This window comes from Argiope bruennichi, chromosome 11, assembly GCF_947563725.1.
Source record: "Argiope bruennichi chromosome 11, qqArgBrue1.1, whole genome shotgun sequence".
NCBI classification, from domain to species: domain Eukaryota; kingdom Metazoa; phylum Arthropoda; class Arachnida; order Araneae; family Araneidae; genus Argiope; species Argiope bruennichi.
The window spans coordinates 99,471,830-99,486,619 of NC_079161.1; the positions used below are offsets into that span (position 1 = coordinate 99,471,830).

Sequence of the window (14,790 nt, forward strand, 5' to 3'; positions counted from 1 at the left end):
ATATCCTTCTGTTAATTTCATCTGGATGGGGGGGGATTTCTTTTCTTGGTTGCTGTGCTTCTTCTTCTAAAATCTGAAATTTGTTTCTGGTGGTGACTTCTGGGTTTTCAACGGAATTTTTTCTTTTTGAAGAATGTTTTCTGTCAACAGGTTGGAAGGGCAGTTCGGTTTCCATTTCTTCAGGATTATTGTTCTTGCTTTCTGTCGTTTCCATCATAGTTTCAGGATGGGAGGGCTGATTTCCATTTTCTATACTATGTTTGTCGCAATTCATGATGGGGCAAGGGCTTACTTCCTCTAATTCTTCCTCAATCTTTTTGATATCATGTTGGATTCCTTGTAGTTTAAAATAATCTTCTTTATATTGGCTTGTGTGTTCTAGGTTATCATCTTTCATTTGCTGTAAGGTGTCGATAAAAGAATTTGCTATTGAGTTTAATTGTTGAGATCTAATTTGCTGGTAGGTGATGTGTGCACATAGATTTTTATTTCCTTCATGTTTAGTGCAGTTTCTTTTTAAGCAAGGTTTTGCGCTTTTTAGTTTCTCCTCATTAGTTTGTATCCAGCTATGGATGGAGACGGACGCTCGGATGACTCCAGTAGTGTTCGTAGTGTTAGTAGTATCAATGTTCATAGTACTAGCTCACGGCCATGTTGCTATTCTGCACGTGTCTTTGAAATCAATAATGAAAGGAGGTGCAACATGGATTGGGAAAACGCTGCCGAGCAATTTAATAAGGATATGAAAAAATTAAGATTAAAATAAAATGGAAAAAACTAAAAATTGGGGGGGGGGGCTAAATTAGAATATTACGGGGTCTTTTAATACGAAGATTAGGAGTATATTTAGGAATATCGAGAACTGCTTTATTATCATGAGTGTCAATATTTTTAAAGAATTTTTCAGCAAGTTTTTTTTAATAAATTTTTTTAAGTGGTGGGTAGTCAAGTGCTTTATACATGTTAGTGTTTGGTATATACCAATGGCAGTTACAGAATCTTCTGAGAAGGTTATTTTGTTGGGTTTCTATAATTCTTAGGTTTGATTTAGCAGCGTATCCCCAAACCGGACATGCGTAAGTTAAAACTGGACGCATATAGGCGGTGTAAATAAGTATTTTGTTGTCCCTATTCATTTTGGAGTTTCGAGAAATTAAGGGATAAAATTTACGAGTTAGGTCTCGAAACTTCTTTTTAACATAAATAAAGTGGGGTTTCCAAGTAATATTATTGTCAAGAATGACACCTAAATATTTGCATTCCTTAGACCACGGGATGTTTTGATTTTTAATTTTAATTGGGCGGAATTCTTTAAAAATTTGATTTTTAGTGAACATGATTGCTTCAGTTTTACTAGGATTGATTTCAATTTTCCATTTATTAAACTAGTCTTCAAGAGTTTTGAGATGTCTTGTGAGAGCTATTGAGATGAAATTTGGATTTTTATTTCTGGCTAGTATTGCAGTGTCGTCGGCATACATGCAAAGCATGGTATTAAATTGCCTTGGTATGTCGTTGATGTAAAGTGAAAAAAAGATAGGACCAATTTTAGAGCCTTGGGCAACACCTGCTTTTATATGTTTAATGTCTGAGAGATTATTATTAACACGAACACAAAAGAATCTGTTGTTTAAGTAAGAGATGATAATTTTGATAATATAATGTGGTATATTGTAAGTAATAAGCTTGTAAATAAGGCCATCTTGCCAAACTCTGTCAAAGGCTTTCTGAATATCTAGGAAAACAGCAGCAGATTTTTGATTATTTGCAAATCCCTCTTCGACATATTCAACTACCCCAACGAGTTGATGAGTCGTCGAGAGGTTATTTCTGAAACCAAATTGTTCCGGGCAAAGGATGTTATTATCTTCAAGAAATTTATTTAACCTATTTAAAATGATGTGTTCAGCAATTTTGCTAATGGAGGGAAGTAGTGAAATGGGTCTATAACTGGACGGTTCTGTGGGATCTTTGCCCGGTTTAAGAATAGGTGCAACAACAGCTGTTTTCCATTTTGCAGGAAAGTGACCAATGGCCATAATTTTAAAGATAAGTTGAAGCAATGTAATTAGATTTGGGGGGAGATTACGAAGAACTTTGTTATTGATACCATCTAAGCCAGGAGCTTTATTGATTTTAAGATTTTTGATGCATTCAGAAATTTCAATGGTAGATGGTGGAGTAACATCATGAAAGTATTTGGGGAGAGAATTCTGAAAGTCTTTGACTGTATTATTTACAAGCAGCTCTGTTTCAACATGCTTAAGATTATTTAATTGAAACTGGGTCTCAAGGCTATTTGCCAAGCAGTTTGCTTTATCAATATCAGAATTAACAATATTAGCCGGGCCTTTAAGGGTGGAAATTCTTTGTGTTTTCTTTCTAAAAGATGAGACAAAATTCCAGAAGGTACCATCATATGTATTAGCATTAACCAGTTTATTAATAAATTCATTTTGTTCAGTTTTTTCATTTAAAGTTTGGATGGTTTTATTTAGTTTATTTATAATTCTCTTGAAGACTGGATTTCTAGTATTTTGAAAGATCTTTCTGGCATAATTTCTTTCTTTGCGAAGAAACCGAATTTTTGGAACTATATAATTTTGATTAAATTTCAATGGTTTCGACGCAGCAACTTTAGCATCAATAATAATTTTTTTCAAAGTATTCAACAATTTCATCAAGTTGCTCAGGGGTTTGAGGGTCTAAATTTTGATCGATGCAAGTATTAGATAATATTTGTTTAAAATTGATCCAATTAGTGGCAATTTTCCTATTGTTATCAGGGAGTGAGTACTTAAGAAAAAAGTTAGGAAGAACTGGATTATAATCTGAGCTGAGTTCAGGGATAGATGTAATTTCAAATCGGAAAAGAAAGTCTTTAACGATAGCAATATCAATTGTACTGGCCGAATAAACACCATATCTAGTGGGGGAGCAAGGAGCTAAAATTTCTAATCCTCCATGGAGTGCAAATGAATATAATGTATTACCGCGAGCATTATTATTTTGACAACCCCAACTGATATGATGGGCGTTAAAATCGCCACAAATAATTTAATTTGAACCGATTTCAAGCAGGTTTTCAATGTCAAAAGTGTATAGAGATTTATCAGAACCAGGGGGGTTATAAATAGAGGTAAGGGTAATTGGATCATTTTTAATGTCTAGGACAACCACAGTAGCCTCAACATAGTATAACGTGGGTGGAGTGATTACATGATGGGGAATACCGTTTTTAACCATAATTGCAGTACCACCACCAGCATTTTCTATCCTGTAGCTATAATATGAGTGGTAATTAGCCAGAAAAATCTTTCTTTGCGGCCTAAGGTGAGTTTCCTGAATTAAAATAACATCGGGTTATACTTATTTACAAATGACCGAAAATCATTAATTTTGTTGGAAATGCCATTTGCATTCCAGAAAACAATACGCAGATTGTTGCAGTTGAAAGTTAATTTTCAGATGTCTTGACAATACTGGTAATAATATCTGATAATAGAACTTTATCCATTGAATTTTGTGCATTTTTAAGTTTCCTAATTTGAGTAAGAAGGTTGGGAAATTCGTTTAATAGTTTTTTAATTTCTTTCAAACCCTCAATGAGTTCTTTAAAGTCGTTCGAATTCATGAAATTGAGGGTAGTAGAATCTTCCTTTTCAATGTTTTGAGTTTCTCGTGGCGCCATCTGTCGTGCAGCAGGGGGTTTAAAAAGGTCGGCGAAAGATGTGTTTACGCGAATATGAGCCTGATTATTGTTGGGAGTATTTCTTCGTATATTAGAAAAGTTATTACGATTTTGTTGGGGGGGGGGGGGTAATTGTCTTAGGGAACGCCTCGCATCCTCTATAAAAGGCAACATGCCCACTTTTACCGCAGTTGATACATTTCGGTATTTCAACTTTTTCTTTAATTTCGCAAGCATTAGTTTCATGATTTTCGCCGCATTTAAGGCAGCGTGGTTATATGTTGCAGCAATCTGCACTATGATGGAAGTAGTTGCATTTAAAGCATTGTCTTGTCATATTTCGAGCACGATATGGCTCAATAGTAACTCGAAGATAGTTGATACAGTTTAAGTTATATATACTGTTGACTTCATCATTTCTTTCTAGTTCAACGAGAAAGAACGGCAGCACCCTCTTTGTTCTGGTTTGCGTGAGTTGAACAACTTTAATTACAGGGAAACCGAGTTCATTTTTAATATGTTCGAAAATATCTTTAGCTTCATGATCTATTGGTAGTCCTTTAATTACCACCTTGACTGGGCGTTTATTTTTTGGTTTGATTATGTAATAATCGTAGCCCTAAGTAGTAGCAAACGATTGAATTTTCTGATGCTGCTCTATGGAATTTGGAAAAATCTTGATGAAACCATTGTTAAACCGATTCTCTGTGGGACCACAAACTTTTTGTAATTCAGCTAAAATTGTATGGAATTTATCTGCGTATCTAAGCATAATCGGCGATACTTTGATGGGCATGGCTTCAGGTTCGCGCTTTTTTAAGTTTTCAATCGAAGAGAATTTATTACTAGTGGTAATTTCCGAGTTAACCTTTTGACGGGGGGTATTTCTGGCAGTTTTTCGTTTTGTGGGGGATTGAAATCTATCATTATCTTGCACATTAAGGAAGTTTGGGGGATTAGGAATTAAGTTACATTTAGCATCCTGACAGACATAATTAGAGAGATTACCTTGCGCTTCCTCCAGTCTGTAAATGGCGTCAGCACATTTAGCATCAATATCCATTAGCGTAGGATGATCTTGGGGCAGGTTTGGGTTTTTAATCCAACTTTTCAGTGCTTTGTTTAATCCATCCACTTCCATTTGGATTCCGTAGATGTCAATTTCAGTAAATTTTCTCTGAGCACAAATTTGGCATTCAGGTGTATCCTTAATATTTGATTCATTTTCTTGATTATCAATTATCATTCCATCGTGGGTATCGGCGCGAAAGCGCTTGCTCCCAGCATCCTCCGTATCGCCACCATTCATGACGGTAGCTAGCGTGAGAATGCGAAATGTAACGAAATGTGACTGAAAAATGAAGTTAAGAGCCTTGATTGATAGCGGATCTCAGTATTCTTATATTATGAGAAGTTGGGCATTAAATCAAATAATAAGATAAAAATTCAACATATGTTATATGGGGCGAGAGATCCAAAGACTTATGATGTATATGGATATGCAGTCAGATTCATGATGTATATGGATAGCTTATTATTTCACTAGATGACTCATACACTCTTCCTATTAAAGCGTTCGCGGAAAAGAGGATTTGTGGCACAGTGCCAAAAGTTAGTAATATTACTGTGATTAATGAGTTGAACAAAAAGGGTATAATTTTGTCAGATCTAGAATCTGATGACTGCTAAATTGGTTTATGGATAGCAGCGGATATTGCTGGAGTTTTGTTTAAATGAATCTATCAGATTGGATTCAGGTTTGCTTTTGTGAAAGACTCCTTTAGGATATATTTTAACTGGGAAGCAGGAAGTAACTAATACATGTTGTACAAACAACGATATTATTTTTCTTTATACGTTAAAAGATTCGTCTATCAATGAGTTCTGGAGTCTCGAAAGTATTGGAATTCTTGATCCAATTCAGAAATTAAATAAAAATGATGAGCATTCAAAAGTCATTGAGGAATTTAAAAAAAATATGAAAATTCTGCGGAGCGGTAGTCTATGAAACTTAGTCTGCCTTTCAAATCAGATGTTATGGAGTTGCCATCTAAAAAAGATTCGACTTGGAAGAGACATAAAAAGATGTGCGAACGAGAGCAAAGGAATGGGCATTCACAGGATTATAAGGCCGTATTTAAGGAATGGGAAGAATTACAAATAATTTAAAAGGTAGACTATGAAACCGAAACATCTCATTTTCTACCCCACGTTAGGCACTAGAAATTAAGTAACTATTCTGCACAATATTTGAATTAATTATGCTGGGCTGCCATCTAGCCCGAGGTCTGTTTTGGCTGAGTGAAATTAACAATTACTGTGTAAACAAGGATGTGGCACCTAAAACATTCAATCACAACACAACGTTACATCAAGAAGATTCTTATTACATCTAAAGAAAAGTGAAAAACAGAAGAGCTGACGTCAGTTCTGGTTGACTGATTGACTGGCTAAGGGATGCCATTCACAACAGCAGTTATTTTATTCAATATACATGGAAAGCAATCATGCAATATTTAATTGTAAAAATTACTTAATTCAATTAATGAAAAAGAGAAAAAAAATTAGTGATGCCTAAAAGCAAATATTTGTCAGAATTTCCTGCTCAAATTTTTTGATGATTACAAATTTTTTTTACATGCATTCTTCTAGAGGCGGCGTTGGCAGGGGGGGGGCAATTTCCCCCTTATCGGTAGCCTTTTGCCCCCCCCCCCCCGTCGGCGTGAGAGTGAGATTTTCGTCGGAAAAAGTGTTCACTTCAGGACGGTTGCAGAGAGCTTGCCATTATTGGCAAATAATCGGTAGATTGGTAGGTCAATAGTATGCCGTATTTGGAGGACAATTTTCGACAGACCGACTAAGAACTGACTACCATGGATGTTGAAGACGTTAATTTCACAAATTTTTGGACAACTGATTCATATGTTGTTCATTCCGATTATAATTTGTACTACTTTTGGCAATATAACCAATATGGTAACAAGTGAATAAGATATCGATAAAATGATAGGTTCATTTTCCTGGCAATATTTAACTATGGCAATTACGAACTCAATGTGGTGAGTTTTCGAAGACTAGGTTTCAGACATTTGATTGAAATGTCTCTCATTTAGTTTATAATTTGCATTAATTTAGGGAATATATCCAATAAGTGAATAAGATATGGCATTCTGCCAACAATTTTTGGGTGGTCGACTCTGAACTGAATGTGATGAATGTCGAAGAAGTGTGTCCACTGATTTTCAGACATTTGATTGAACTGTCTTTCATTTAGTTTATAATTTGCATTCATTTAGGGAATATATCCAATAAGTGAATAAGATATGGCATTCTGCCAACAATTTTTGGGTGGTCGACTCTGAACTGAATGTGATGAATGTCGAAGAAGTGTGTCCACTGATTTTCAGACATTTGATTGAACTGTCTTTCATTTAGTTTATAATTTGCATTCATTTAGGGAATATATCCAATAAGTGAATAAGATATGGCATTCTGCCAACAATTTTTGGGTGGTCGACTCTGAACTGAATGTGATGAATGTCGAAGAAGTGTGTCCACTGATTTTCAGACATTTGATTGAACTGTCTTTCATTTAGTTTATAATTTGCATTCATTTAGGGAATATATCCAATAAGTGAATAAGATATGGCATTCTGCCAACAATTTTTGGGTGGTCGACTCTGAACTGAATGTGATGAATGTCGAAGAAGTGTGTCCACTGATTTTCAGACATTTGATTGAACTGTCTTTCATTTAGTTTATAATTTGCATTCATTTAGGGAATATATCCAATAAGTGAATAAGATATGGCATTCTACCAACAATTTTCAGACATTTGATTCAAATGTCGTTCATCAAGCTTTTAATTTGCACTATTTTGGGCAATATAACCGACAAGGTGACATGTGAATAAGACATGTCGCATTTTGCCAAAAAAATTTTGATCGGTCGACTGATAATTCAATGCGGTGGTTGTCGACGATGTTAAGTCCAAATTCTCAGTCATCTGATTTACATGCTATAATGTTCATTCAGTATATAATTTATACTATATATAACGGAATAATCAATAAGCTAGCAAGTAAATAAGACTTCACATTTTCCCCAATTAATCTTTATCCGCCGGCTAAGATTTTATCACAGGTTATGGAGGGGGGAAAAATGATTTTCATCGAGTATTTCAATTACTTATCAATGGATTTATTACAGAAATTGATGCTTTACGTTACATATGTATAGGACGACAGAACTGTTTTCATAATTCATTACTGAAATTCAAGTTCTAAAATGAATAGTCATCTTATTCATCTAATTGTGGCTTCTTCGATAACAAAATGGTAATTTTATTTTATTCATTTCACTATGAGAAATGCCCGACTAAAATCTAGTTAATGTTTAAACTATATTTAATAAAACACTCTTTTTTCTTTTGACACTCAATCTTGTGCATATGCATGCTAAAAAGAGTTACTTTGCTGTAACCAAATTATGAGAATTTATTATAAACCATGAAGTAAACAGGGGTGTTTGTGGGACCCCAAAAAATCCCCGGAAACTTTTACGGACTTACTACCGACATTTTGGAGTTTCGAGAAGGGGGGGGGGAGAAATGAAAAATTACGATTATGAAGTATTGAATGACCTAATTATAAAAGTTCAATGAATTACTTTTTTTGCAAAATTAAGACCTTTGAACCCAGGTCACGTGATCGCACATCTGGTCGAACGAAGTCTCTCCCTTTTTTTTTCTGCCGCGCCTACTTGCCGAAAAGAATCCAGAAGAGAATGTCCGAGAACCGGGGGAATGAGTCATAACTCGCAATAAGGAAAGAACAAAAAAGAAGTTTTTCCCCCTTTTCACGCATTATCACTGCCTTTGGAGAAAGAAAGGAAAAGTTTTCACCACACACACTGACCTTGCGTTTTCTGCTTTCAAAGCAAACAAAATTACCCAGATCAAAATAAATAATTCATTATTATTCCTACTTCCTTTTGAACGACGATCCCCGGAATTTCCGGGTATCGAATTTCAAAATCCCCGGAATTCCGGGGTTTCCCCGGAGCACAAACACCCCTGAGTAAATAAATTATATAATTGTGAATTAAGTTTATTTAATAGTAAAATATCTGTTTTCTTTTGCATTCTAATGTATCAGTGTACATTTATTATACTAAAGAAATATTACCGACTGCAATTGACGACAGAAAATAAATATTTTTGGTACGGTAGCTTTTTAGCTATACTAAAAGTTTATCCAAGTATGCAAATATTTGTTAAATAAATTACTACCTAAATTCTTCAGACTCTACATTCAATATTATGACCATGTAAGCGTGGAACGTATCGTTTTTATTTTTTTCTATCAATTGCTATTCATGGCAGAAGCTATATAATTTCAGATGCTTCTAAATTTTTAATAGACTTTTAATAAAGATGTGATGATTAAAATAGGTATTCATAGAATATTTATAACTTTAACCCCTTGACATACGAATTAACCTAACTTCTTTATTAGATGTCAGATCTTATTTGGGACAATTTTTATTATTTTAATCCCTAGAATAATATAAGGACATTTGAAGTAATGATAAGTTTTCAAGTGATTTTTGCATCTTAAATTACTTAATACTTTCACTTAATAGTCGATATGAAATTAAAAATTTAATAATTCCATACATCATTTATATGAAGGGGTTTAAAAAAAAACCTATCCATGCCACTGAGGATAAAATTCATTTTTTTTGGGGAGTAATATAAGCTAGCAATAACTTTGAATTAAAAAAGTACTTAATCATAAGAAAGCATGTCTAAAAATGAAGATAGGGGAATTCATATTAAAGATCTAATTGTTTCTTAATAAAATGCATTGGTTTTTTTAGGCCTAAATATATATTGAAAAATAAATATATGTGGGATCTAATGTTTAAGCAGTCCATTTTTCATAAGAGCATTTTTCATATCTTACATAAAATAGTAAGTTGTACATAAAGTTACAAAATATTTTCTCCAGTTTTAAGAAACAACACCATTGTATCTTTTCTGCATTCTATATTGTTTGTATCCAAACTTAAGTAAATTTTTGTTGAGCACGCACATTTATCTACCGAATTATCGAATTCGAAACACCTGAATTCCTGCTCGTTGTTGCCATCCTTATTTAACAAATATTTTAGGTAGGGGACTATACTGAAAAATCGGTATTTGGCGAAAACATCAAATATTTTTTATTTATAATTTATTTCTAAAAAAGTTTATTTTATAAAACTTTTTGTTTCAAAATTCATTTTATATAGCTTCTGATATAAAATAATTAGAGCATGCATTTCTTCTTCTAGCATGGCACAATCTGTGTTTTTATCTATATATTACAATGTAGGATGCAATATAATCATAGAGAAATTAAATCTCAAGAGTTTCATAGTTTTAATTAAGTTTAGTTATATTAATGCGCGGTCAGATACCTAGGACGGCACCTCAGCTGGCACATCCCTCTCCAAGGTTCCACACCACACTAGCGGGAGTACATTCGGCACTGGCGGATTTAGCATGCTCCAGACACGCCTAAAGGAAGGTGAAAACGTGTCTCTAACCTCTCTCCAGTTCCGAAGCCGATACCTTACCACCAAGTTGCCGCGGTTCCCAGAGAGTATCATAAAGTAATAGATTCAAATATAGACAATTTTTTGATGGCCAGTAAAAGAAACTGAGAACACTTTTTTTACAATTACCTTTGTAAAGTTTTCACAACGAAAGCAAGGATCAGCATTTGAATAAAAAAAGAAACTAAATAATGATTGCTGATATATCCATGTTGAATATGAATGAAAGAAAATAAATAAATGAAAGTTATATGCTTATCGTAAAAAAAAAAAAAAAAAAAAAAATATTTCATTACATCACTGCATAAACAATAATATATGTATTTATATACTGCAATGAAGTAAAAGTGCTTTTTACCTCTTCAAAGAAAAGAGCCATAAACCATTATGTTTCAGAGTTTTACATAATAAATTTTCATTTCTTTATAATTCTTTGAATAGGATTAACTTGCTTATAAGCAATAAGTCTATGATGATACACTTGGATGAAAGTCTCTTTAACTCACTTGATTAGAACAAATAAACTTGGTCAGAATACAAAGAAAAGTGAACAAAAATTTACCTGCATAAAAAATCTGCCTTTCTCTTAAAGGACGCTTTTCCCAATTAGAAAACTGCTCAGCTTTGTCTAAAGGTCTTCCAAGTACAGTTTTGCAAAGCTGACTCAGTCCTTTCTGATCATCACCAAGTGAAGGATGCCAATTTTCAATCTCTTCAGAAATTTCAGGATAATGTGTTTTGAGCTAAGAAAGTCAACAATACAATTACAGTTTTGAACAGTTTGAAATACACAGTGCGACAAAAAACTCGGGACAAAGTTATTGCATCATAGAATAGAAATTAACAATCTTCTTTTTAATGTGTTTTCATTTCTTTTTGTTTACCAGTTCAATTATAAAATTTTTAATAATACATCTCTTAATTTATGCAATGTTTTTTGGATTTTTTTACTATGTCAAACAAAAGATCTGCTATTTTAGAGTTGTTTAATCAAGGAAAAGAAGAATGTAAAATCATTTATTTGCATAATGTACCTCGGCAAACAGTGTCTGATGCAATCTGTCGTTTCAAAGAGCTTGGCAATGATGGTCGACGTCCAGAAAGTGGATAAAAATGTATGTTCAACGCGTTAAATAACCTTAAGGCCATCAAAAAGCGAGTTCAACGAAATCCGAGGGTTTCCATGAGAAATGGCAAAAGCAGAGTTTGAACGGAAGCCTTACAAGTTCTAAATAGTTCAGCTTCTCACTGAAGAAAACAAACTCGTGCAGTTCCAAAGATGCGGAAACTTTTGAGACGCGCCGCAAGTCACCGCGCCACTCGCACAGTCTTTTCACTGACGAGAAGCTCTTTAGCATCTAACAAACTCATAACCCCTAGAACGATATAATCTGATCTGCAGACGTTCCACGTACCTCGGCAGTTGTTGAATATCGCCAACATCCGAAATCGGCCATGGTCTGGGGTGGCATTTGCTGAAGCAGTAAAACACTTCTGGTTTTAGTGAATGAAGGGGTTAAAATAAATCAAAAAGTGTACCAGTGGGACATTCTAGAAGCTGTTATACTTCCGTGAGCCAAAAAGCACTTCGGCAGTGTAAATTGGATGTTTCAACATGACTCGGAATAAGCTTAGAACGCTAAAAAGACTCAATAGTGGTACAAGGCGCATTTTCCGAACGTGATATCATCTGGAGAAAAGTCCTCCTACTCGCCAGATATCAATTCCATGGATTACAGTGTATGGTTCATTTTGGTGTCTAGGACACTAAACCACACAAAAGTTTGGACTCTCTAAAGCAATCGCTCTGTCGGGAATGGGATAGATTAAAGGTAGACTTGCGGCCCATTGCTGAAAATTTCATTAAGCGTTTGCGTCTTCGTATCGTATTAGTAAAAGTTTATTCTTATTATTATTTAATATAGTTTGTTTATTTATTTATTTTTAGTAAAGTTATGTTAAAAATTGTTAGTCCGGGTTTTTCTGTCGCATCTTGTAAAATTCAAAAGAGGATAATAAACGTAGTTTTCATTTGATATTGGCTGCTTTAATGGCTCTGCCTGAGAAGAAAGTGTTTTCATGTTTTCTGTTAATAAAAAAAAATAACTATTTAATTAATTTTCCAAAATTTTCACTAAAGCTTTTCTCACACTTCAGTATTTGATAGCAAAATTCTAAATATTTATAAAATAACAATGGCTACAATTATTACCTATTATACCTGCTATTGGCATCTATGTATATGTCTAATATGTGAGAAAGAGTGTTAAAAAAAGTTTATGTAAAAATTATAATTAACTTATTTTTAATAAAAATGAGGCTACCAACTGTGTCAAATGATTTTTAAACTTAGCAACTTTTCGAAAAGTTAAATGAGGAAGCTAATTTTTTTTTTTTTCCTTAAATTCCAAATAAATTTAAAAAATGACAAAATTTAATAAAACATTGCAAGAGACAATGTTTAATTTGCTTGAAGAGAAATGTTTTAAAACAACTATAAATGAAATTTTTTTAAATTAATAATATTATGATGGAATCATTACAAAAACCTTTATATTTAATAGTATTTATGAGCAAAATTTAATCTGTGCATCAGTTTGAATTTCTATAATGTACAGATCATTTTTATATTTCACCTTTATCTGCATAAATTCGTTTAACATTCATACATTTTATAAGATAAAACAACAACATTTATAAAACATTATAAATTTTTTATAAACAACAACATTATAAAACATTTATACAACATTATAAAACATTTTATAAAAAAAAAACAACATTTTATTAAAATTTAAAAAATTTCTTTTGGAAAAAAAAATTATTAAAAGGAACTGAAGGAATGAAATATTTCTTTTAAAACATTTCTTCATTTCATTGAATGCAAATTTAACCTGCATACATTTATATCTTATTTGAAGTTATAGAAGTTACTTTAGGATTGACATCATAAATTTGAATCATGGCTAACGAGAACCATATCCAAGCCATCGCATTTTCTCCGAATTTCCAAAAAAGAAAATTTGACCTCGACATATTTGTTATGCACCAGGCATAGAGCTGATATGTAAACAAAAACTAAGCAAACTGGTTTCGAAAATAATTTTTCTTTTTCATAACATCAATAGCTGAGTTTGTTGATTTAAATTATGTTTAGTTTTTTTTTTTTTTTTTGCATTAACTAAAAGTGATTTTTTTTTTCTTTTTTAAGTAAACATTTTATTTCTTTTATTTACCTAAAAACCGCTTTTAATTTTACATTACATGTTCAAATACTTCTATCATTATCTCAAACAGATAAAAAAAAACTTTTATAAAAACAGATTATAAAAGTGACTTAAGACTTTTTGTTTTTCTTTTTCTGAATATTTTAAAAAATACATTAGTATTTATGATTATTTTTCTTTCTAAAAAATTAAATATTAATCCAAGAATTAGGAGAATAAATATTTATTTTTGCATAAAAATAAAAAAGATATTAATTAAAACTGTTAAATTATTTTGAAATAATTTAGAAAGAAAAAAAAAATACTAACCCAGGATCGAACCCGGGTCCTAACGAATGCTATGCCAGTGCCGTAACCACTATACTATTCAAACGTTCGCTCACGGAAAACATTATTAGTAGATAAGCTATTTTGAAAGTGTCAAGGTGGTTATTGGACCCTAATATTTTCATTAATGAACATTCTAAATGTATACTATCATTATACATAATCTCATTCCAAACTCAATTTTAAACCTCGTGCCTTTCCCTTATATTAAGTTTTAAATATTTCACTTCTGGTTTATAATTTTTCAGGTAACTCTGCTTCTAACTACTGTATAAACAAAAGTAAATCTTTTTTGGAATCTTAAATGTGTTAACTTTAATACAAAATAATAAAGAAATTCGAAAATTTTATGAAAACGGTGATTTTTGGGTATGTACATACAGTAAGTTATTAATAAATGTTGACATTCAGACAAAATTTTTATAGATAGAGATAGCATTTCTTTCTTTAATAGTTTCTTGTCTTTAGAATATCCACAGTTACCTTTTAGATTTTAATTAAAATTTAAAGAAACTTGCAATTATTACTACCATATTTATGAAATTTCACTATATAACATTTTCAATAAAACATACGTTTTAGTTTCACTATTTCATTCACAATGATGATTTAATATCATTAACGGTATAATACGATTTGAATATTTATGGTAAAAAACAACATATTGGAAATAATAGGGTAATTTATTTGCATTAAAATAAATACACAATTATTAATTGATCAAAATGTTTATATATTGGCGAGAAAAGAATCATGGCAAGCTTGCAGCCAAGCATGTGTAACACATTTGAGATGAAAATAAAGCGAGTAGCAAAATATAATGCAGTTATATCAGTTTAAATGAAGCCTAATAACAAGTTAACTAAATTAAATACAATAATTATACGAAACTATGAAATATTATTTAGTTATAACATCAAAATCACTAAGTGATCCTAGTTACGA

At 32.3% G+C, this 14,790-nt stretch overlaps 1 protein-coding gene across 4 annotated transcripts in view; it reads right to left on the reverse strand.

Moving 5' to 3' along the window:
• LOC129957201 (exonuclease mut-7 homolog) overlaps positions 1–14,790 on the reverse strand; it is a 102,936-nt gene that overhangs the window by 46,127 nt on the left and 42,019 nt on the right. For all 4 annotated transcript variants that reach the window (XM_056069412.1, XM_056069413.1, XM_056069414.1 and 1 more), the window contains exon 13: positions 10,854–11,034. In XM_056069412.1, the coding sequence (XP_055925387.1) occupies positions 10,854–11,034 (181 nt within the window). The remainder of the gene's footprint in view (positions 1–10,853; positions 11,035–14,790) is intronic.